This window comes from Primulina tabacum, chromosome 2, assembly GCF_025594145.1.
Source record: "Primulina tabacum isolate GXHZ01 chromosome 2, ASM2559414v2, whole genome shotgun sequence".
NCBI lineage: Eukaryota > Viridiplantae > Streptophyta > Magnoliopsida > Lamiales > Gesneriaceae > Primulina > Primulina tabacum.
The window spans coordinates 51,686,313-51,710,228 of NC_134551.1; the positions used below are offsets into that span (position 1 = coordinate 51,686,313).

Below are 23,916 nucleotides of genomic sequence, written 5' to 3' on the forward strand. Positions count from 1 at the left end.
TCCAATGGTTGTTAGATCATTAAACATAGAAAAGGATCCATTCTGTCTATGTGAAGATGATGAAGATATTCTTGGTCCAGAAGTACCATATCTAAGTGCTATCGGTGCCCTTATGTATCTTACAAATTGTACAAGGCCTGATATATCTTTTGTCGTAAATTTGTTGGCAAGATTTAGCACATATCCAACAAAGAGACACTGGAACGGAATTAAACATATATTCCGTTATCTACGAGGAACGACAGAATTGGGACTTTTGTATTCAAAAGATGCTAATCCAAGTATAATTGGTTATGCCGATGCTGGATACTTATCTGATCCACACAAGGCACGTTCCCAAACTGGATATGTATTTACTCGTGGAGGCACTGCAATTTCTTGGCGTTCACAGAAACAAACGCTCGTAACAACTTCATCAAATCAAGCCGAGATTATTGCACTACATGAAGCAAGCCGTGAATATGTGTGGTTAAAATCAATGACCCAACATATCCAAATCTCATGCGGATTATAATTCGACGAGAAGCCTGTGATACTATATGAAGATAATGCTGCATGTGTTGCTCAAATGAAAGAGGGATACATAAAAAGCGACAGAACTAAACATATTCCTCCTAAGTTCTTCGCATTCACCAAAGAGCTAGAGAAGAATAAATGTATTGATGTTCGTCACATTCAATCAAGTGAAAACTCATCAGATCTTTTCACAAAGGCACTTCCTACGTCAATATTCAAAAAGCACATATATAATATTGGAATGCGCAATCTACGAAATTTGTGAAGAATTGTTCGTGTCTACATGAGGGGGGGGCTTACGTGACTGCACTCTTTTTTCCTTACTATGGTTTTTATCCCAATGGGTTTTTCCTAGTAAGGTTTTTAACGAGGCAGTACAAAAACACGTAATGAAGACATCATCGTATCATGATCATCATCACAAGGGGGAGTGTTGAAAATAATATTTGAATGTTGAAAAAGTAATAGTTGAATATTTGAATGTTGAAAATAAGAGTTGTAAAATTAGAAATTTGTGTGTGATGAAGTAGGTAATGATGTATTTTATTTTTGGATTATTTGTAAAGATTTCCTATAAATAGATCTCTCATTTTTGAAGAAATTCACAATTGAGTAGAGAGAAAAATATTATAAAGTGTGTAGTTTGGTAAATTTTGATAGTTTGAACTTTTTACTTTTTACCATAAATTTTTACTTTTTCACAACAAATTGGATTATTATACATAGACATAAATTTTTTAGATATATTATTAGGTACAAATAACATGTAGGTACGCATGATTATTGATGTTAGTTATTCTATACACGTGATTAATACTAATATTGAGTTTGGTTGTATTTACTGATAAAAATTTTGAAAATCAATTAGTTAGATCGAAAATTTTATACGCTTGCGTATATTAGAGATGTCAATGAATGGAACCGTCCTATTTGGGGCTGGTTTGGGCACACATCTTCTGGACGTGAGCATAATGGTTCCAGAGAAGATTGACATTGACAAGGCCGGAGAATGTCGGAATTTCGCTCGGAAAGTTAGTCGAATTCACGAAATCGAAACCAAATGATGGTATTATTATTCCATACAGGTGGTTACTTATGTTAATTATTCTTGGATTAATTAATCTTTCTTGTGTTTCACATAAGTACCACCACGTACGACAACTTTCTTCAGAAATGGGGATAAAAGAAGATGAGAGGGTATTGGATTTCACCAAACAAAGAACGGAAAATAACGAAGATAAGAAGAAACTGTGAGACCCCGAGAATAAAATAGTATTGATGGTATTTTTGTAAATAAGTTGAAAAATAATGAATTAATTTTAAGGGCAAAATGGTAATTTGTGACCTATCTTAGTCATATGAAGTCCAAATGATTTGAGATTTAGATATATCGTAGAAAACTCAAAGATATAGAAGTTTCATGTTTTGAATTTTGAAAAATTTGATCGTTTGACTAGTCCAAAGGGATATACCGGAGTTAAAATTTTAAATATTATATATTATATTATTTTTTAATATAATATTAAAAATTATAAAAAAATTTAAAACTTGAGGCGGTGGAATTGATTCCACCAACCTCAGTAGTTTTCGACAGATAGAAAAAAAGGTGAGGAGACTGATTTCGATTTTTTCTTTTCGGTCTTGCGATTTATCGATTTATCCAATCGACGAATCGACTTCAGTTCTGGGATCGTTGACACGAGGTCTTCGATTTGATGTATAAATTTTATATTTTTAGTGATGTTTGAAATTCGTCTATTTTTGGAATAAATCCGATAAATTGTTAAATCATACTGGAATTGAAGACTGTTGAATAGTGTATGATTTTAACGAATAAGAGATGATTATAGTGATGTTATTTTGAATTATTCTCAATTTATTATAATTAGAGAATTTTAATCATTTGATTGAGATTGAAGAATTATTTGTCAGTTATTATTAATTCTGATAAATATATGTGGTAGAATAACCGACAAGAAATCAAGTTTTGAAGTCGGAATTGAATTATGCTATGATTTGAATTTGATATGAATTTTTGAAGTTTCAAAAGATATTTGAAACTTATATTGATGAATTTGAATGATGTTATTGATGTAGATAGCTTATTATACTGGTATCTAAAGCTACATCAACTGGAACGAAGAATTGAGGTATGTTGCGACCGGGTAACATACGACAGGTATCTGTCTTATATGATATATGTTGGATTGGTTTGATTGATTGGATTGAGAATATGTGTCTATATGTCTTATTTGTTGAGTTTATGTGGCATACATGACATTGTGATTTGAATATCGATGTATAAAATAAATGTTTTGTTAACACACATCGTTTGATGCATACATCGATACATAACATGCACGTTGAGCTATGATCCTTGAATACCCTGATATGATTTGATTGGATTCTGGGGTTTGTGAACACAATGCTATGTTTGGTATTACATGACCCTTAAAACATAGACATTTGTGGCCCCGACGATTGATATGAGATTTGGGATTTGATGGCGCTTCGTCGACGCTATCATACGAGTATCCCTTATTGAGGCCGGTGTACCAGCTCGAGCATTAATTTGATAGCGATTCGTTTGATTCTGACATGTGTTCAGTGGATGGGCATTTGACCTGATACCTCCACGACATACATGCATTGCATACCATATATCATTGTTTAGATATCTGTGGTATATATGATTGGTTGTTCCATACGAGCTTTGCTCACCCCCAAGGGGGGCTGTTGTTGTCTTTGTGTGTGGACAATGGCAGGTACTCCAGGATATCAGGAGACCGGAGATGGTACTTCTGAAGGAAGCCACAACTTGGGCTGAGGTTTTATGTTTATGTCTTGTTCCCAGTATATATGTATATTTATCTATATATCGGGGTATGTCCCGAGGATATGAGATGTTTGTATGTGATTGGTTTTGATTACGTGTGGGCATGTTTATGATGTGAGATGAGATACTATTTTTAGTATTCAAATAAAAGGATTTGGGCTCATCGTAAAGAAAATTTTAACTCGTTTTCCGCTGTAATTAATTAACCCTAATCAGATGGTGTCGTAATAACGATTAGGAGCTAAGGGCCCCACAGAAACATTCCCACTTTCTATATTTGTTATGGCCACAAAAACCAAGAACAAGCAGCCATGAATGACATAATTACCAAAAAATGATATTTTATAGATAATAAAAGAAAATAAAATGAGAATTAATATATTTATTTGGCTACAAAGATGGATATTTGTTGAATATTATATTTACCAATCATACATTTTAGTGACGTTGTCGGGGCTTCCACCAAAATAAAAACCATCAGCTCTTACTTCCCAATAACACAATTCGTCCACGCAATGAGACTTGATCTCATAGTTAAAAACTTCGAAAGCTCTATTTCTTCCACCCCACCACATATGACAAAAATATAAAGTTTTCTTAACAATGGTGTAGGTTGCACATAACTGCCAACTAAAATCTCCTTTCGCATAAAGTATATGATAGCCTAGTTCTTCATCCCCCGCTGCGCAATGCAACCTCATCAGCGACGAATCTGGAGGGAGATTATTGACAACACGTACCGTGTATCTCGTTCCAATACGACATGATTCAAATGTATGTGAAAAGCTAGCAAATACAAAAATGAATATCAAGAGATTTTTCATTTTTTTTCGAAGAGAAACAGATATTGTAATAGTTCGATTTGTCATGTTTCGGTTTTTTAACTTCTTTAAATAGACTTGGACGAGAGTTATGAACTCAAAAAAAAAAAATATATACGAAAATATAAAGTGAGCTTTTGCAAACTCGATGGTCTTTATTGTAGAATATCGTACTCTTGTTATTTATCGGTAAACTGTGATATTCACGGAATAGAAATATAAAAATACAAAAGAAGTTAATATTATAATTAATGATGTAATCTTTCAGATATTATTTACAAAAATTATAAACGTTGTGGTTAGACTACGTGAGATTCTTAAATAAAATTTACCCAACACCATAAAATTTACCCAACACCAAAATTAGAATTCAATTCCAAATCCATTTGTTGACTGTTCAATAACTTCAATTGCCATGTCAAAGCAATCCGTATCACAATACAATTTCAAATAAATATTTATCTAACAAAGCAGAACGTATAATATTTTATATATATATATATACGTGTTGAAATGGGAAAGTCAATCAAATCTTTTATTTATATATATAAATAAAAAACTTGATCGACTTTCCCATTTTTATTTATATATATATAAATAAAAGATTTGATTTATATATATATATATATATATAAATAAAAGATTTGATTGATTTTCCCATTTCAACACGCACTTTAATATTTATATTAAATAAGAGTTTTTTGACAATTCGTTGCAAAATTTTACGGGGATGCAACGTGACTTTTCCCTATATAATGACATACATCTTTCTAAAGATATTAAAGTAAATAGAAATATTACATATATACTATCTATATTATATTGTTAAATGTGAGATTTTTAAAGTAATTATATTAGAAGATATCACAATATTTAATTCTATAATTATCTTTTTTATCTTACTAAAAACATCCTCATGTCACTCCATATTTTACGTATAAAAAAATCTAAACAAAACTTCTCACTTGAATCGAACAACTCTTTTAAACTGAAAATAATTTCGTGTTAATTGTGTAGTATTATTTGATCAAATTATTAATAATAATAACACATACAACGCGTGTGCATCTTTTATCAATGTATAATAAAGTTACATATATTTGTTTTTTATATTATAAAATTATCATCAAATATATTTTTGAAATTAAATTGCATTTTGGGCGGTTTTATAATCTAAAAAATAATGTGTAACTGCGTACGTAACTCTTATTGTACATATAACCTATCTCATTATTTGGTCAAATGGATATTTGGTAAATATGATAATTGGATTATTATATATATACATGATTTTTTCAGACATATTATTAGGTACAAATAACATGTATGCAAGCGTGATTATTTATGTTAGTTATTCTATACACGTTATTAATACTGATATTGATTTTAGTTGCATTACTGATTAAAATTCTGAAAATTAATTAGCTAGATCGAAAATTTTATGCCCGCTCGCGTATACTAGAGATGCCAACGAATGGAACCGCTCTGTTTGGGGTGGTTTGGCCACACATCTTCTGGGCTTGGGTATGATGGTTCCAGAGAGGATGGACGTTGATATGACCGGAGATCATCGGAATTTGGCTCGGAAAGTTTGTCGAATTCACGAAATCGAAACCAAATGCTAATATCATTATTCCATACAGGTGGTTACTAATGTTTGTTATTCTTGGATCAATTAATCTTTCTTGTGTTTCACGTAGTACACCACGTACTATAACTTTCTTGAGAAATGGGGATAAAAGAAGATACGAGGGTGTCGGATTTCACCAAACAAAGAATGGAAAATAATGAACACAAGAAGAAACATTCCCACTTTCTGTATATGTTATGGCCGCAAGAACCAAAAACAAGCAGCCATGAATGACAGAATTACCAAAAAAAGTTACATACGATTTTTGGGCAAAATCAAAGAAGAGCAATTACAGAGGAGAAAATACTTGGAAAACGCAAACTTCTTCACTCATACATATTAAAGTAAATCCTGATCTACTAAACAAAACAAGTGAAACAAGAATACACCCTAAAATTGCATCCTTGCCTTCATCGAATAACTTAAGATAATCCACATTTGTTGGGTATCTTCTTTTCGCATATATTACAGTATGTTACCATCGGTCGATGACGGAGGTACACCGAGAGTTTTCACTGAGCTTGAGCTGGCTCCTAGTTGACAGTTAGAGAAATCAAGAAAGTTCCTGTGACCAAATTAACATATAGTAAAGAGAGGAAGTGTTGGAAGATAATCATAACATGATGTGAACAATGTGATATGAATTACTTCTGGTCCATTGTTTTCTAGCAAAGCAAGGGAACACAAGATACCTACCAACAAGACGTGATAACATAGTGTGTGTGATCAAAAAAATCAATTCTGAGCCCTAAATTATATATATATATATACATACATACATACATATATATTACATTATATATATACACACACACACACAACAAATAATCACGGATAAAGAAATCACATTTCAGCCTTGACACATTTCATTTAATATGATAAACATGTGGCATCTGCCAGGTCAAAGTATCTATTTAATGCTATAAAAGCCATTTACTAGGCTTGCCTATAGGTTATAAATGAAATGATATTTGCAGCTCCATCAAAGTAACCTTGATCCGTCACAAATTGGTTGCAGTAGCCAAAAACATAAGCTTTAGCCAATTTGGTCCACGCCCCAATTTCACGATAATAAAAATGGCATGATATATATATATATATATATATAAAGGATAGAAAATCTATGATTAATAGCTAAATCTTGTGGTTATAAATCAAGAAAATTAATTAATGCAAAAATGGACTATCTTGCTCTCAAGAGCACAAGGAAAAATATTTTTTATAAGCATCTTTCTTTTGCTAATCTGCGGCACTTAGATGCAAGATATTTATTAACAATGTCCATATATTTAGCTATTTCTCGTTGACACACAGACAGTGTCATCCAAGTTGCTCTTGTCAAAAGAAAAACTGGGAATTGAAGATAAGAACTGAAATGTTTTTAGGACTGGCACCGACGAAAGGAAAGTAGATAATAAAATGGATAATGAAGGGAGATTAGCAAGGTATAAGAAACTCAAAATCACAGAGGCTATAAAAGGTATTTCTCATATGATTAACACTGCTAAATATCCTTTTTAAAGAATTTAATCCGACATTAATATGTTGCCAAATATGTGTCTCTTGAAGTTGAATCTACAGAACAATTAATCTCAGAGACATCAAATCTATGAATCTATACGGTAAAAATTGCATCTTTTCCCCAAATTATCCTGACAAAGCACTTATTCCGCTCAGAAACTACATAACATGGAAATCTCAAATTAGTAATCAACTTGCTGCAATGAAGACAAGAAACAATCAAAATGTGCCTTGTAACCTCAAGAAATTAAAAGAAGCGAATAAAAAATGATTAAAACAAAATTAGTTGTTTCAATTGCAAGTTTAATTTTTGAAGTGTTACCGTCGTTGGCAGAAGAGGATTAGATACTTTGCTAACTAGCCCCTCCATGTCCTTGTAAATATACTTGTCAGCCTATTTCCGGAGACTCTTTGCAAAGCCTTCTTAGCTCCGACCACATCCATTTCTGCCAATATCTGCAAATGAGTATGGGCACCTGCCGCCACAAGCCTCTTTCGACAACTTTGGCTACCACCGGCCATGATTGCTAACGCCACCGCTACAGGAAACTTTTTGGAAACAACCACATCTTCGGGATCCAACATTTGCACCAACCTCATCAAACTTTTCTCGTCCCCCACGAACTCTTTCTTATTTGATTTCACTGACAACAGTGATATTAACGCTTTTGCCCCAACCTCCTGCATTCCATCGGGCTTCACAGACTCCATTAACTTCACCAAATAGCCCATACACCCACCTACCGCCCTTTTATCACCAGTACTAATTGATAAATTAGCAAGCAAGGAGGCACAAATATGCTGTAACTTTACATTCCCATGCTTTATAAGCTCCGCGATTTGTACAATAAACATGGTCGAACCAGATAAAATGCGATAACTTGTATCCGTAGCAGATAATGAATAAATTGCTCGCAACATATGTTCTAAAGTTTCAGCATTTGTACACTCGTGAAACAAATGTAGCAACTTTTGCAAACCCTTTTCTTGTAACAATAAATCGCAAAAATATTCACCTGAAGAAGCAAGAATGGATACGCAACTGGCGGCTTTTGCTTGTGCTGATGGATTCCCAGAAATAAGCAATTGCATCAAAACAGGAAGTGCCCTTTCTTCGACCAACAAATTCCGAATATCTTCCACAATCGAAACATTCCTTATCGCACCAACAGCGTGCGATTGAGCTACAAGGGAACCAGATTTACACAATTCTATTAGTATTGGGACCCCCCCATAAGCAGAAATTGCCCAAGCATTGTCAGGATCAGCAGTAATGGATTCCACAGCCATGGAAGCCTTTTCCTTCATGGACATAGAGCTGAATTCAATTATTTTCAACAAAGGGCCCAATGCCCCCTCCTCAAACAAGCATTTCCTAGGCAAATCTCCAGCAGATATGAGCAATGACACTGCCACAACCGCTGGTTCCTGCACGGAATCATGCGCATTCAGATCGAGCAAGGAGATCAAACAGCCGACGTTCCCTTCCTTGGCAACTAACCCTGCGGACTTTTCTTCCTCAGAAAGGAGCTGAATCAATGAATCCAAGGCCTTCCGCTTGAACTCCAGCCCACCGATCTGAATTCTAGTAAAGAGGTCTTTAATAAAAAAGGTGAGTTCTTCCTTCGAGGAACCAGCATTGGGCCGAGAGAGAACAATGGCGGTAGACTGGTGAAGAACCCCAGATCGGAGCAGGAGGTCGAGGTCGTTGATTTGTTTGGAAAGCCATCCAGCGGCCATGTCAAGATCGGATTGCATCAAAAGCTTCCCGCGGCTGAAAGAAGCGTCACAGCACTGTTCGCAGAGTGTCTGCACGCGGCGTAGGATGGAAAGCAAGGCCGGAATAATCGTAAGAAGCAAAGGATTCTCCGACCAGTGAGTGGAGTCGGAGACTTCCGAGAGAAGAGATTTAAGGGTAGCGAGTCTCGACCGAAGAATCTGCCACTTAGAGGCAAAGCAAGCGACGGAAAGAGCGGAGGGGAGGAGTAGACCGATGAGTTGCGTTACCTCTCCGAGGATCTCGGAAGGAGACGGTGGCGCGGACGACGATAGCGCTGGCGGGACGGTGGCGGGAGGCATGATTCTTTACTTTAATAATTTTTACTGTATTGGCGTGTGCTTGTTTATAAAAAGAAGATAACGAGTAAATAGAAACACAAGAGGGGATTGTGACACAGCTACGTTTAGTACCCTTTTTTACTCGGTTGCTACCAAAAAACCTAATTTCTTCTATTTTTGACTTTTCATCTTATAATAATATTAATTTTAATTATTATTCTTTTATCATTATTATTGGTGTACTGCACGTGCAGAAATATTCACAATTTAGGGTTGATTGATTGTGAACTCTGGATTTCTAATCAAAGTGATTAACCTCGATTTCGATTCGGAAAAATATTAGAGCGTTTTGATTATTTTTTTAAACAAAAATAAATGTTATAGCTGAGTCTTAAACTCGATATCTCCTCTCAAATTTAATGTCTTAGTATCATATAACTTAACTCTTAGCGTCTAATTTTGGATGCTAGACGATGGTAAAAATCTCGAACGAAAAATTTTAAAAACATGAGATTTGTTTTGTCAAATCTCTCCTTCATTTTTGTAAGATATATCAATGATCTATCAGAAAAACGGATTTATTTAATTTGAATGGGCCAATTTATCAAAATATAATTCGCCGATAAGTGTAAGTAACTAAACGATAAATTTTAGTCATGATTTGTTTTGGGTTTTCGTTATGCTACTTGTCGAAATTTGATTTTCATATATTAATTTGGATTTCTTTATAGTTTTGGTCATCTTTTTTGTCCAAAACAACTAAATCTACTTTGCTTATTTGAAATCGTATGGCTCATGCTACGAAAAAATATAATAAAAAAAATGTTGTGTTTTCAGCTACAACAAAAGATTCAATTCTAAATATATATATATGTTCTCGGTAGCTCAAATAAAAACTCGAGCTTGTTGACCAGAATTATGGTTTGAGATTAATAATCAAACGTGTATCAAGATTTCATTCAATTATTTCAACTTGAGTTACGTTTTTATAGTAATGAACTATGTTATCAAACAAAAGACTTTTACATTTATTATACTTGATTTCTGGAATATATTGTTAAACACTATTTAGTTAAAACCGAAATATGTAGATCATGGGGCCAAGTAGAGCACGTGACTAAACGGGTCGTGAGTTGGCCAAATCAGGGTTATAATTATTTTTAAATTTTAAAAACTCTCGTGCCACGATCTCACGATTCAATTTTATGAGACAGATCTTCAATCCGATCTTATACATGAAAAAATATCAAAATTTTAATTTAACTATGAATCAGATTAACTTATCTCAAGAAAAAATACATGTGAAACTGTTTCACGAGAAATATATTCATTTTAATTTAACAATGATATGAACCATGTAGTTCATTAGCCTATAATATTTTTTGTTTTAGATTTTATATAAAATAAATATATATTTAAATAGTCTATTTGAATAATTTTTAAACGGCAAACGATCAATGCCTAAAATTGAGGTGTCATTAGCCAAGAACGATTCTGATTAATAATAATGATAACAACAACATAATGAAAGGAGTGAACCAAACAAAAAGAATGAAAATAAATTTCTTATTTCATTGAGGTTAGAAAGACCCTACAAAAAGTAATTCTAAGATGTTTCTAAATTCCATTTTGCCCTCAAAAACCAAAAATTCATGTAGTAAGACTAGCCTGCACTAAGTCTGTGAATCCAAAATGGAAAATTTAACCCCAAGAAATTTAGTCTAGCTAATCATGTCAATTGAATGAGAGTTTTCTGAAAGAAACCTAAATCTTCTATGAGAAACAGCACAACACACACTTGGTTATGTTGGTGGAAAGAATCTGTTGAGATTAAATGGCAATGTATAGAATTCTTCATTCCGGTTGTCGCCCCTAAACGTCCTGAACTTTACCCACCAAGGCATCCCTCGATCTTTTTTCGACTTCTCTACTTCTATTGTGTTGTCGAGAAATACAGCGACAAGTAATCCCACAGTTGCAGGAGATGTGAATATGGCATTCAAAAACGCGTTAAACTGCAAAAACATGAACAAGGCGTGGTGGTTGGATGTAGAAGGAAGACGTGTATGATCATGGAATAAGAATACACGAGGGAGATTATTGTAGGATCTAGTCCTTGCCAATGTATCAAAAGTTATTAGCAATTCTGGAACTTAATGTTTTAAATTATATACCATTCGCAAATGCTTTGTTTGCGATCATGTGCCAAAAATGGAATCACATAGGACAACAATGACAATTGATGCTACCAACAGTTAATGAGTATGAGTAAGATCATTGTAATTTTGAAACAGTAAGGGGCCTTTTAATTTGAAATGTGGAATGTTACCCATCCAGCATTTGTGTGAACCAGTCCATGTGGAGGATGCCAATAGTGATCAAAGAATTGAGGAACAGAGATCCCGAGGAACAATGAGAGACCGGTGATGAAGAGGTTCCTCATAGAATTCATGTTAGTGAATTGAAGAAATGATAAGCCGACAGAACCTACAATCAAGCAAGTATAAAAACTCGGAAGTAAACAAACTCGAGAGAAAAAAAGGTGTTATAAAAGATGATATCATACCAACAAGACCGAATAAAACACAGTAGAATGCAGCAAATATTGGGAATGGTATAGATGCAAAAACAGCACCAAATTTCCCTGCATCCAGCACAAATTAATTTTTGAAGAACAAAATATCACGGGGGTGCCTCATTTCCGAGAAAGAAAAAAGACTGAAATTAGCATTTTCTACGTTCCAAATCTATTGAAGTAAGAATACTGATACTGACCAAAGATGGCAAAGAATATCATGAAGGCAGATGAAATCTGCACAACTCTACGGCTTCCAACTCGAGTTAGTCCCAGAAGTCCCACATTTTCACTGTCAAATGTTTCCAGGGCATTTGTGGCATTAAAATATTCAATAAGAATATCAAATCATAATGAACTAAATACAAGATATTTTTGGTTTCAAACTCTCAATTACTTACACAGATACAGTAGAACCACTGCATGTTCCAAAAAGACCACTGAGCAAAACCCCTATTCCCTGTATTTATATCAATCATCATGAATACAGCCAAAATCTCTATTTCAAATATCAGATCTTTTATAACAGAAAAATGTAAAGTGAGGTCATGGGGAAAGTGAAAGTAAAAAGTTGAGTGCAGATTGGCAAACCTGCCAACCAATTCCACGACTGAGCACATAGGCAGGAGGTGGGGTGGCAATTGCCAGACGAGATGCCGCCTTATATGCTCCAGTGGACTGCACATAAAGTTACAATCACAATGTATCTACACTTTGTTTTGCATAAAAACTATGGTGCAACACTTATAGTTGTTAGAAAACGACTATGTAATGTTCTTGAAAGGAGGTTGATCAATTTTTATCACCACCAGTTGGTAGACATTAAATCAGAACTTGAACGTTTATTGCATACGTGATGAAAAGCATAAGATATCCAACAACTCAAAAAATTTCATCATAACTTTGAAGACATTAGTGAATAGTTCCTATTTGACAATAATACAGAATATTTCCACACATGGTAAATTATCCGGTCTTAGTTTTTTAAGAAAGGGGCGTATAATTTCCATTTAATGCCTTCCAATTACAGGTAAAAAAAAGTTGGAAATAGAAAGACCAGATATGTAGTTTGATTGTGATCAATTGCATTAGAGAGAAAAGCGGTAAAATTAAAATTTGCTTCTCAGTTTAACTGTTGATATCAATCAAATTAAGGAGCTATATGTTAGAATGAATATTTCAAGTGAACACTCTCCACATTGAGCTTGTACCGAAATTTCAAGTTAGTTTTTTAAACAAAGCTACTAAAACTTCCATTGAGAAGATAATCTTCAATCAATACCTCAACCATTGAGACAAGAACAGCAGACATCATGGCGAAGGCATGACCAGCTGCAAAAGTTGGTGGCCCCCACTGAAGAGGATAAGGGAACTTGAACCTAGACAATTGAAAATATACTGTTAGATTCCTCAGAGATTTAACAGAATGTTTATTTGTGTTTATACAACCATGGTGCTGTGGATATAAGGTTGGATCTGTCTGTTCGGCAACTGTGCTGAGTAACAATTGGTCTGTTACGGTAGGCTCCACTTGCAGTTAATATGAGGGAGTATACCCAAATAACAGTGACACAAACCAATACTGGAAATCGTTCAAAGATGGGGAAGTCCCTTAATGGTTTAACTTGTTTCAGATACTGTAATTGAAACTGTTAGTTGCATTGTTGTCAAGAAATGAAGGCATAATTGCACAGTGCTTCTGATGTTCAAAATTTACTCACTTGTGACAATCCAATAACCAATAAAAGGGCTGGTAGGCCAATTTCTACACAATTTCCCATCTGTAAATTAGAAAACATGTGGTCAAATAATAATTAGATACAGGGGATCCTGTAAATTATCATGTTTTGCTTGCATTTCTAAGATAGATTTGTAAAATGCAGGTGCAATCTATGCATCATGGACATTTTGTGTGTCAAAAAATGTCATAGAAAGTAAAGATACAAGAAGTTAGTGTCTCTACTTTTTTTAAAGCGTTAACAACTTTTTAAGCATGTATAGAAATCGATGGTTCAAATCCTAGTCTTCCCATTTCAGATATTTATAGCCCTAAACGGGAGTGAATACTATATATATTTTTTTAAATCGCAGCTCATATGTGCTTAAGCATGCTGTAAATTGAGCTTACTCAGCAAGCCCCAAATCAAGTAGAGCAAATGATATTTAAGGACACATAGGGCAAGTTCAGAATCTAGAGTCCATTTTTTTTGCTTCAAATTATTGTGTTTTAGGCAATTCTGAGACAAGAATGAAATTTGGAAAGCTAAATTTAAACTTGCATTTATAAAACATAAAGACAAGATATTCTATACAATCCATAAAGATGAAGTATAAATATCAACGACAGTAAGTTACCGCAGGAAAGCCCCGTTGAAATAATCCCAAACCAACCAATCCAACGACAGGTGCCATTCCAAGAGGACTGAAAAATCTGTTAAATACGAAAAATAAATAATATTTCACATTGAAGTAGAACTTGTTTATTTCGTCTTTCTGACATTTGGCTATCAACAATATACCGTGAAAAGAGTCCCCATACTTGGCTGTAGCCAAGAATTATTTGTATGCTCGAAGCAACTATCAGAGCTCCTTGGATAGCTCTCATTGTTTGAATAAATCTCTGGAAAGTGTTTGTGTGATATAAAGCAAATTGCATGGCGCCCGCAATGACATAAACGCAGAACATTAGGACTTAAAAAATGGGGAATCAGGATTATCAAAAAAAAAAAAAAACAAATGGTACTTAGTACTTACAACATGAGGCTCATTAATCTTTTGCAATGATGAATCGTTAATAATATATGCTATAGGAATGATATATGCGAATGACCCTCCAACAACGGCAGGTAACCTCGTTCCAAAGAGCGTTTGAAGAAGTGTGTTTATGCCAGCTACAAAAAGCAATGTTTGTATGACACGTGCTTTGTCACCCTGTTCGATCAGCAACACGTTATTTGGTTACGGAATCAATGCCCAAAGAAATCCGTTAGGCATGGGATTTTAACTAAATTCTGAAAATAGTTACATGAACAAATTCTTGAAATATATTCAGTAGCTACATTAACAATAGAATCAAGATTTATCATTTTGAATTTGACGAAATTTTAAAAAGCGTAAATGAACAACTTACATCAGATCCACCCATCCACGGGACAAGCAATGTCGGGATCATCACACTTGTGCCAAGTACTAATACATAATTCTGAAATGCTAACAAGATGGTTTCAGCTGCAGACAAGAATTTAATAATTGGCATGAGCACATAATGGCAACAGAAAGTCAACCACCATAATCAATGAATCTTATTTTTAACTAAGAGAGATGGACACTGTATCAGAATTTTTGCGTTCAACAATTGCAGCGCAATAATTCTCAAAATTTCATCATTTGACATCGTTAACAAGAAGGCCTCGAGAGCCAACATTATGAGTTTCAGAGTTTTTGCTTCTCGAACTCAATCCTTGCCATCTAAAGGAGTCCAAAAGTTATACTTCATGTTCACGAGAATATTTGTCACCCAACAATTGGCAAACATTTGAAACATATTTTTCAACTCCTTGGCACTTTAATTTCACTACACAAGAAAACAAATAAGACATCTTGAAATAAATGTAAGGGCCATGCTACATGTATGATGTTGGTTATATATTGGGTTACAAAGTGCATTTGAAACAACAAACTATCTTAAATGTCATTTCCTTCACTGAGTCACTCTAATGATTCAAATTAATACCCACAATATCCGGCTTTACTTGAGAATTTGAGGATAATTCAAAGATGCCCCAAAGATTAAAAAAACCTTCGCATTCAAGGATTATCAACGTCTCTATTAACTTCCTTTCATTACTCTGTTCAATCCACACACAAAAATTCTCCACATTCTTGATTGCTGCGTCCCAAAGTCCTTTTTTCTCATTCAAGACCTCCCATTTTTCATGTAAAAAATAATGAACCAGAACTCTTTAGCATGATCCAGTTTAGAAAGAATGAACTAGATTTTATATCCTAACTATAGTAAAGAAAACACACATTCAAAGCATCCTAACTTTCATACATTTGCACACAAATGCCAGGTGATTCCTCGTAAACAGTTGTCATAAGAAAGTTTCGTATACAAAATCCACATTTTCATTTGGTCCGTCACTCCCAAAAACGTAACGACGCCAGAAACAGAAGTCATATTTTAAAAAATAAAAATAAAAAGCAGAAAACCATAAACCCACAAAGCTAAAGGTGCTAAAACTCACAGAGAAATAATCCACACGGCTAAAAATTAAAATAATCAAGCCCCGAAAAAGCTAAAACCTTCAGCATTTATCATCTCTTATCCCACTCACTGTTCACACAACTGAACACCATTCTCGATTATCTTTCAAAAGAAACCAACTTTTGGAAACAAAACCCAAAAAATATTCAGACTTCAAAAAAGGACCAAAGGAATATATTTATAAAGCTTTTAGTGATGTGTGAAAAAGAAATTATGCCACATACGCCATGGAGGATTAGAATCAATGCAGTATTCAAGGTCTTGAAGCTGTTCCATGGGAGGGTGTGTAATGTCACCCATTGATAATAAACTCTTTTTTCCCCTCAAGAATCAAAGAATAAAAGTTGGTTCTTTTAGTTTTCGAGAGGGAGAGTATGAAAGCAGAAAGAAGAAACAAGAACAAATTAAAGCAGAAGCCACAGCAACAGATAAAAAGTTGAAAAAGTGCAAGTGAAAGAATATATATACACACACACATTCATATAATAAGTAAACATTTGCTAAAATAAAAAAATGACATTGTTTGGTGTGTTTAATATATATATCAACAGAATAATCCTTACACTTATAAATTTATATGTATAAACATTCGTTTTGAAAAGATTGAATTTAAGGAATAAATCTTTTTTATTATTTATTTGAATTTTGTTTTACGAAGTGAAGAAATATATATTTTTAAAAACACACACAGAGTACTCCCACTTTTTGTTGAGTGCCTCCTCTTCTCATGCGACGATAAGCTTGAGTTTTTGAATTTGTGCCAGATTAGTTACTGTTTTTCGATTCTTTTTCGCCAACTATATTCTTAAATTATTACCATTTTACAAAACAAATTCAGGCAATCTTTTGCCACAATAAATACCATTTATTGGTTGAAACCTTAGTATAGGAGGTGCTGGAATAAATCTTATCTGGCACTCAGAAATTACAATTAATGCCAAAATCTGACACAATATTTAGCCTTTTTTTATATCAATTTTGCAGTCCATACATTTGTCATAATAATACATACTTGCTACTTTGTTAAATTTTAAAATAAAAAATAATAATCTTCGTTTGAAAGTAGTATCTTGGGGTAATCCTTTTTGCAAATGGAAATTTTTAAACTTATTATTAATATTTAAAAAAAATTTGCTGCTTTCATATTTGTCTAAGAACTTGTATATATATATATATATATATATCAATGACATTTGCATTATACAAAATATTTTTAAGTCGTTTTTGTAGAATATTGCTTGTAATTAAAAAAATTCATATTTTTATATATTTTTTAGGAGAGTTTTGCATTGCAGTGTAAAAAAAAATATATTCCATTGGTCTTGCATTGCAATATTGCATGCATAGTCTTTTATAGTTTTTGATTCACGCCCATGTATTATTACTCTGTCTGGACATAAATAAGTCATTTATCAATCAAATATTGTTTAAAAATAATTTCAGTTGTTTAATTAATCATTCTTAAAAATCACTTTTTGAAAGAAAAACAATAATAATGTTTAACGTAGTTTAAGCTTTAAACAGCATGAGAATTTTTTAAAGAAAAAAAAATCACTTATGACAAACTCCTCTTTAGATTAAGAAATATGTCAATTGTAAGACGGTTTTACGAATTATTTTCTATGAGACAAGTCAATTATGTTCATATTTACAATAAAATTTATCTTTTTGGCCTAAAAGTATTTTTTTCATAGGTGGTCAAATAGAATATATGTTTCACAAAATTGATTCGTGAAACCGTTTCACATGAATTTTTGTATTAGATTAATTGAATTCATTTATATGGACTATTTTGAAATATCTAACTTGATCAAATAAATCAAGTCCATAATAATAAGGACAAATTATGTTTTTGGTCCTGTAATTTGCACTTTTTCTAATTTTAGTTATGTTATGAGACAATTTATGTTTTTAGTCCAGTAATTTATAATATTTTCCAATTTCAGTCCTTTTCCCCCAAAATTGAAATATTCTTCCGGAAAATGCATAGCTGACGGCTGGAATGCTGAGCTGTAATTTGAATTGGGGTTTTTTTATTTTTGGTGGCCTTTTCAAAGTCCACGTAAGTAAATAATATAATAGAAAAAATAAAACTAAATCCACATCACTTTGAAAAATAAATCCACAAACATATTCCAAATTTTTTTAACAAAAAGAGTACAACAATTATTTAAACATAAAAAATCAAACCCTGGCATTCTCCAAATCACGATACATTTCTCATCCATTAACCAAATTCCCCCAAACTTCTAAATCTAGTGTTATCGCAGAAGTTGGAAGATCACGCCGGTCATGAATTAATTCGAAATAGGAAGATGTCTTCAGCATATAAAACTGGTTCCATGTTCTGTAAGAGTGCGAAACGAGCGGTATTGCGAACTTCTTGGACAAATGATAACCCTGGTAGGAGGTTTCATGGCTGCATAGATTGGAAGGTGGTGGTGGTTTTGTTTCCTTTCATGTGTTTCTAAATTTTGACAGAAAGGTACTATAAATGTTCATTTCAATTTTGGTCTCTTTTTCTTTTACAGAAGGGTAGCTGTGACTTTTTTGCTTGGGAGGATCCACCAATGTGTTATAGAGCTATGGACATAATTCCAAGATTAAAACGGAAGATAAATGTGTTAGAAGAAGAAAATCGAAAAATGGCGAGGGAGAACACAACTTTGAAGTTGATTCTTGTGCTACCGTGGTTGATTTGGTTTGTTTTGTGGATGTTTTGATGGGTGATTTTGTTCACGCAGAAGATGAAGATTTTGAAGATTTTTATGTTTTGAAGATGCAAAGCTTCTACAATGTTTAGAAAATCTGCTTCTACCGTCACTTTGATAACTTTCATGTGCTAATATGAAGCTTTTTAGATTTTATAGCAGTGTTGTAATCTATTTTGTTATTGTCAAGGTGAACATGTGATTAACATATTAAACTATGAATCAATGCATTATTGTTCTATGTATCAGTGCAAACATTTTCCTCATTGACAACCATTCAAAACCATGGTTTGATAATGTATCAGCAATGGAATGGCTTTCTTTCAGATTGAGCCACTTTTCCAATTTCGTTTTTGCCTTCTCATCAGTTTTGTTACTCTTCCAAAAGGAATCATATAAAAAATAACCCATGAAAATAAAAAACTTTCATATAAATTAATCATAACTGAAACTTGTTCATTCAATGCCAATGTTTCATTTCAATATCCATGAAATATACAAAACATGAAATGTACAAAATATTTGCCAAAAAGCAAACACTAACCAAAAGAACCTCCAAATAAATGACACACAAAATGAGTTCAAATATCCAAAAACCATATAATATTCTTCATGGGCCTGCAATATAAAAAGTAACCAAAAAGTTAACACTTCATTCGCTTTCACTTATGAGGAGCCTTTCCTTTCTTCTTTTTTGTTGCCACGCCACTATCATTTTCAGATACCGAATTATTTAGGCTGGACACTGTCATGAATTTCTGCCCTCCTTCAAATGTGGTTGACTTTGAAAGCATGTGTGAACGATTGGTGCATGGTTTGACACTTTGTCCGTAGGTTCCTCCAACAAATGGTGCAGGTGCCCTTATATTGGCCATATTCGTGGGAATTTGACATTGTTTAAACTGCTCATACACAGATGGAGGAGCCAGAGACCTCGATGGATAAATTGATGTAGTTTTTTTGAGCAATTGATTGAGACATATTGTTGTATTTTCCCTGTGAAAAGTAGGTTTTTTAAATAAAATACAAATTGACTATTTTTTATTAAATACAATATTTGAAATACTAAACACAAAATAAAACATTAGCTTACACTATTATTGCCATGATAGATATTTGATTTCTTTGCCACATTTCCTCTGACAGTATTGTCATCAAACGTCACATTGCTCCTCATCTGAAACCACGTTAATGAGAAAAATTATTATAGAAAAATAATAAATGACACACATACCAGTAACTTGGATGATGGTTGACTTATAAGTTCTTCAGTTAGTTGGCTTAAAGGATGTTCTTGTGATTGTTTGATTTGTTCGGATTCCACTGGCCTTACTGGTTCAGTTCGAGTACAACCTTTTTTATTGTGACCCTCAATACCACAAATGCTACATGTCACTGTTCGTTGCTGCCTCCTCATTTCATGATCATTTCTTACTGTCTTTGCTTTGCTTTTTCGTTTTTTCTTCATTGTTTCAGTAGCTTCGTCTCTTTCCATTCTTCTTGCTCGTTTGGGCCTTCCAACAGGTCTCCCAAAATTTGGTGGAAGTGCTGGAATAATTCCTGTTGTTTGCCATTCGTTCCTACCATTTAGTGGCATCACTGTACGAGCATATACTTGTTTGTACGTGGCTAAACTATAACATTTATGCACATAATCTAAATAATTCAATCGTTGAGATAAAATAGCAGATAAAGCATGGTTGCATGGAATTCCACTCAAATCCCATTTCCTACAACCACATGTCTATTCTTTTAAGTCTACACTGTACTTACTCCCATCATAGCATGAAACTTGGTAATGAAAGTTATCTGCTTTAATTGGCATGCAATCCCCAGTCTTTGCCAAATTATTCTCGATTAGTTTTTTAATTCGAGGGCAAAACAATCCTTCCCACTTTTCTTCAGCCATATCCCTGTTAACTTGCATTTTTGTCATGAAGTATTCAACAAGCCATTCAAGCATTGACAATATGACCTTATCCCTCGCATCCAAAATATTGTTGTTAAAGGATTCACAACAATTATTCAATAAAAAGTCACATACAGAGTTGGTTGTGAAGTGTGACCTACTCCAATACATTGGTGGCTTGTCATTAAACCAATCAGCAACGCTTGAATCAATATCTCTCATTTCTCCCATTTTTCTGCTGAAATCATTCACCGTTGTAGATGTGGCACATTTCCATAATGCATTTTTAAATGCTTCACCTCTAAAACCAGCCGTTTTAAAATTCCCATGCAAGTGCCTAAGACAAAACCTATGGTTAGCCCCTGGGAATACTTCACTAAATGCTTGGATCAACCCTTTTTGCTTGTCAGACATGAATGTCCATTCATAATCCTTTTCAATATTCAAATCTAATTTCAACAAACTCAAAAACCAGCCCCATGTCTCACATGACTCATTATTCATAATGGCAAGAGCAATTGAGAAATTACTATTATTTGGATCAATTCCTACAGCTGATAGCAGCACCCCGCCATGCGGTCCTTTCAAATGACACACATCGACCCCAATAAAACGCCTACATCCTGACAAAAATCCAACTTTCAATGCATACAAACACATATAAAGCCTGTCAAACCTATTTTCGTCAGTCTCATTATTAGTGCCAATCACAACAGTGGACCCAGGGTTCGATCTCTTCACCTCATTTGCAAAATCCCAAATCAGTGCATACTGCTCACAGGCTTGTCCTTCAACAAGATGAGTTGCTTTTGCTTTTGCTCTATAAATTTGAGACTTTTATACGATGCATCTAATGTCTTCCATAACATCAGTTCTAAAGCCTTTCATATTTCTTTTCGGGTCTGATCTGATTTTGCTCATGTACTTTGTAGACAACCAAGTTGATTTCAGATTTTTCACATACAAATTCAACACACATGTGTGTTTAGCCACGTACTTCCTGATTTAAAAAGTGCATTCCCCACTAATCTTCAATGCATGAAACTTCCACTCACACTCCTCAGCTGCACACTTAGCATATACTCTGATCTTGTCATTTTTTGTAATGTTAATTCTTCTTCTATTTTTTATAGCATGTGAGATTATTGCATCTCTCAATTATTTCTTGTTGCTAAACATCATTCCCAACTCAAAATTTGGATCATACTGTTGTAAAAAATTAAAAGAAGGAAACTCATTTGCATCATTTTCTGTATCTGATCCATCTCCACTTTTACTAAATTCTTCTTCAATGTCAATTAAATTCTCCTCAGTTGAATCCTCGTCCATATATATTTTCAGAGCAACTTCTGAGCCATTATTTTCCCTGCACCACTCACTGTCAAAATCCACATTAGCAGTGAATAAATTATCATCACATTCGTCATCCGTCTCAATAAAAAAATCGTTGTACTCATCATTATCATCATCTATGATCTCATCACTTCCATCTTCATTACCTAAACTAATGTTATCCTCCACTGCATTTTCATTTTCTTCACTTGAGTCCTCGTGCCTTCCAGCTTCATTAGGTGAATATAGACAAAAATTTAGTATATATATTATTGTACCCTACTTAGCAAATATGAAGAATATAAATACACAAAAATTAAAAAAATTGTTTCACTATCAAAGGACAAACTTAGCATTTAAAATGCACAGACCCACAAAGATTATAATTATTAAAGAAGATGCAACACATATGGACCACAAAAAAAGTGCATATTCAAAATAGAACAAGAAATCAAACCATATTCTGGTGGAGGAAATTTCGCTCCATTTGAGTGGTGAATCTTCATTTCAAAGAAATGACTTCTGGATTCACAAAGGTCGAAGACTGAAATTCTCTGTAATTTCTTCGAGCAAGAGGACTTCTGAGTTGCATCGATTTCTTTGGATTCAAAAATGCATCGCGATTTGGAGACAAAAATTGAAAATTGTTTTGGGTTTAATCTTTTATGTTGTCGTGGCTTTTTGTGGAGAATATGCTTGTTTTTTTAAAAAAAGATTTTTAATTTTTTGGAATATGTTTGTGGATTTATTTTTAAAAGTGAGGTGGATTTAGTTATATTTTTATATTATATTATTTACTTATGTGGACTTTGAAAAAGGCACCAAAAATCAAAACCCCCAATTCAAATTACAGCTCACCATTCCGGCCGCCAGCTAGGCATTTTCTTGTGGAAGATTTCAATTTTGGGGGAAAACGACTGAAATTGGAAAATATTATAAATTACTGGACTAAGAACGTAAATTGTCTCATAATAGGATTAAAATTAGAAAAAGTGCAAATTACAGGACCAAAAACATAATTTGTCCTAATAATAATATCTAATTATGGATTGAGGGCAGACAAAAACTTGTGTGAGACGGTCTCACGGGTCAGATTTCTTGTAGTGTATTGTGAATATAGGTAGGACTGAATCGTCTCACATATAAAGATTCGTGTGACTGTCTTACAAGAGACCTACTCTTGATGGCAATGGATACAATGCAAATTATATTGAGGGTAGGGTTTACTATTTTAGTTACTGTGTACCGGACTACTGCTCTTGATATCTAATCATATATTTCATAATTTCATATATGCAATACTCACAATATCATTCTCATCCTGACGGTGGTTTATTTCACCTTCTCAGTACTCGAACTCGGTACCTCCGGATCAAATACATAGGTTGTTGAATGTGAGTATCAATTGAGCTATTACAATAAAAGGTGCATATTTAGCGTGAGTATCAATTGAGCTAATTATTTGATATGAATGAACTAGGTTTGAATGCTGGAGAATAAGATAGATATTGTAATATATGTGATTGTATGGACAAAAGATCAAAATAGGCCCATGGACGTTACGATTTTAGTTTAACTTGCGGTGATACTATAGTCAATATAGATTCCAGGACTTTGAATAATTTTTTTTATGCAGGAAATTTCTTTTTATAATCATGAGTTAGAAAAAAAATTGAAATGAAGTTACAAACAATGACAACAACAAGAATTTCATTTCGACATTGAACATATTCAAAAAAA

General features: G+C 33.6%; 2 protein-coding genes across 5 annotated transcripts; both read right to left on the minus strand.

Moving 5' to 3' along the window:
- Nucleotides 1-5,961: 5,961 nt before the first annotated feature.
- Nucleotides 5,962-9,476, minus strand: LOC142536780 (uncharacterized). 2 transcript variants are annotated; one of them, XR_012818456.1, is made up of 3 exons: nt 7,647-9,476; nt 6,452-6,495; nt 5,962-6,368 (listed from the first exon to the last, which is right to left on the minus strand). XR_012818456.1 is itself a non-coding variant. In XM_075642115.1 (2 exons), exon 1 carries the CDS (start codon nt 9,401-9,403, stop codon nt 7,682-7,684), a length of 1,722 nt encoding a protein of 573 aa, XP_075498230.1. In that variant the 5' UTR covers nt 9,404-9,475; the 3' UTR covers nt 5,962-6,368; nt 7,647-7,681. The 2 variants fall into 2 exon arrangements, 1 of the variants encoding a protein (XP_075498230.1); XM_075642115.1 differs by lacking the exon at nt 6,452-6,495 and having other exon boundaries at nt 7,647-9,475.
- Nucleotides 9,477-10,940: 1,464 nt separating this feature from the next.
- Nucleotides 10,941-16,631, minus strand: LOC142536781 (nucleobase-ascorbate transporter 1). 3 transcript variants are annotated; one of them, XM_075642116.1, is made up of 14 exons: nt 16,449-16,631; nt 15,088-15,185; nt 14,712-14,888; nt 14,477-14,577; nt 14,313-14,388; nt 13,679-13,738; nt 13,407-13,594; nt 13,240-13,336; nt 12,549-12,635; nt 12,359-12,417; nt 12,158-12,249; nt 11,949-12,026; nt 11,712-11,869; nt 10,941-11,397 (listed from the first exon to the last, which is right to left on the minus strand). In XM_075642116.1, exons 1-14 carry the CDS (start codon nt 16,522-16,524, stop codon nt 11,185-11,187), a joined length of 1,560 nt encoding a protein of 519 aa, XP_075498231.1. In that variant the 5' UTR covers nt 16,525-16,631; the 3' UTR covers nt 10,941-11,184. The 3 variants fall into 3 exon arrangements, with proteins under 3 accessions (XP_075498231.1, XP_075498232.1, XP_075498233.1); XM_075642117.1 differs by lacking the exon at nt 16,449-16,631 and adding an exon at nt 16,263-16,427; XM_075642118.1 differs by lacking the exon at nt 16,449-16,631 and adding an exon at nt 16,205-16,408.
- Between the last annotated feature and the right edge of the window lie 7,285 nt (nt 16,632-23,916).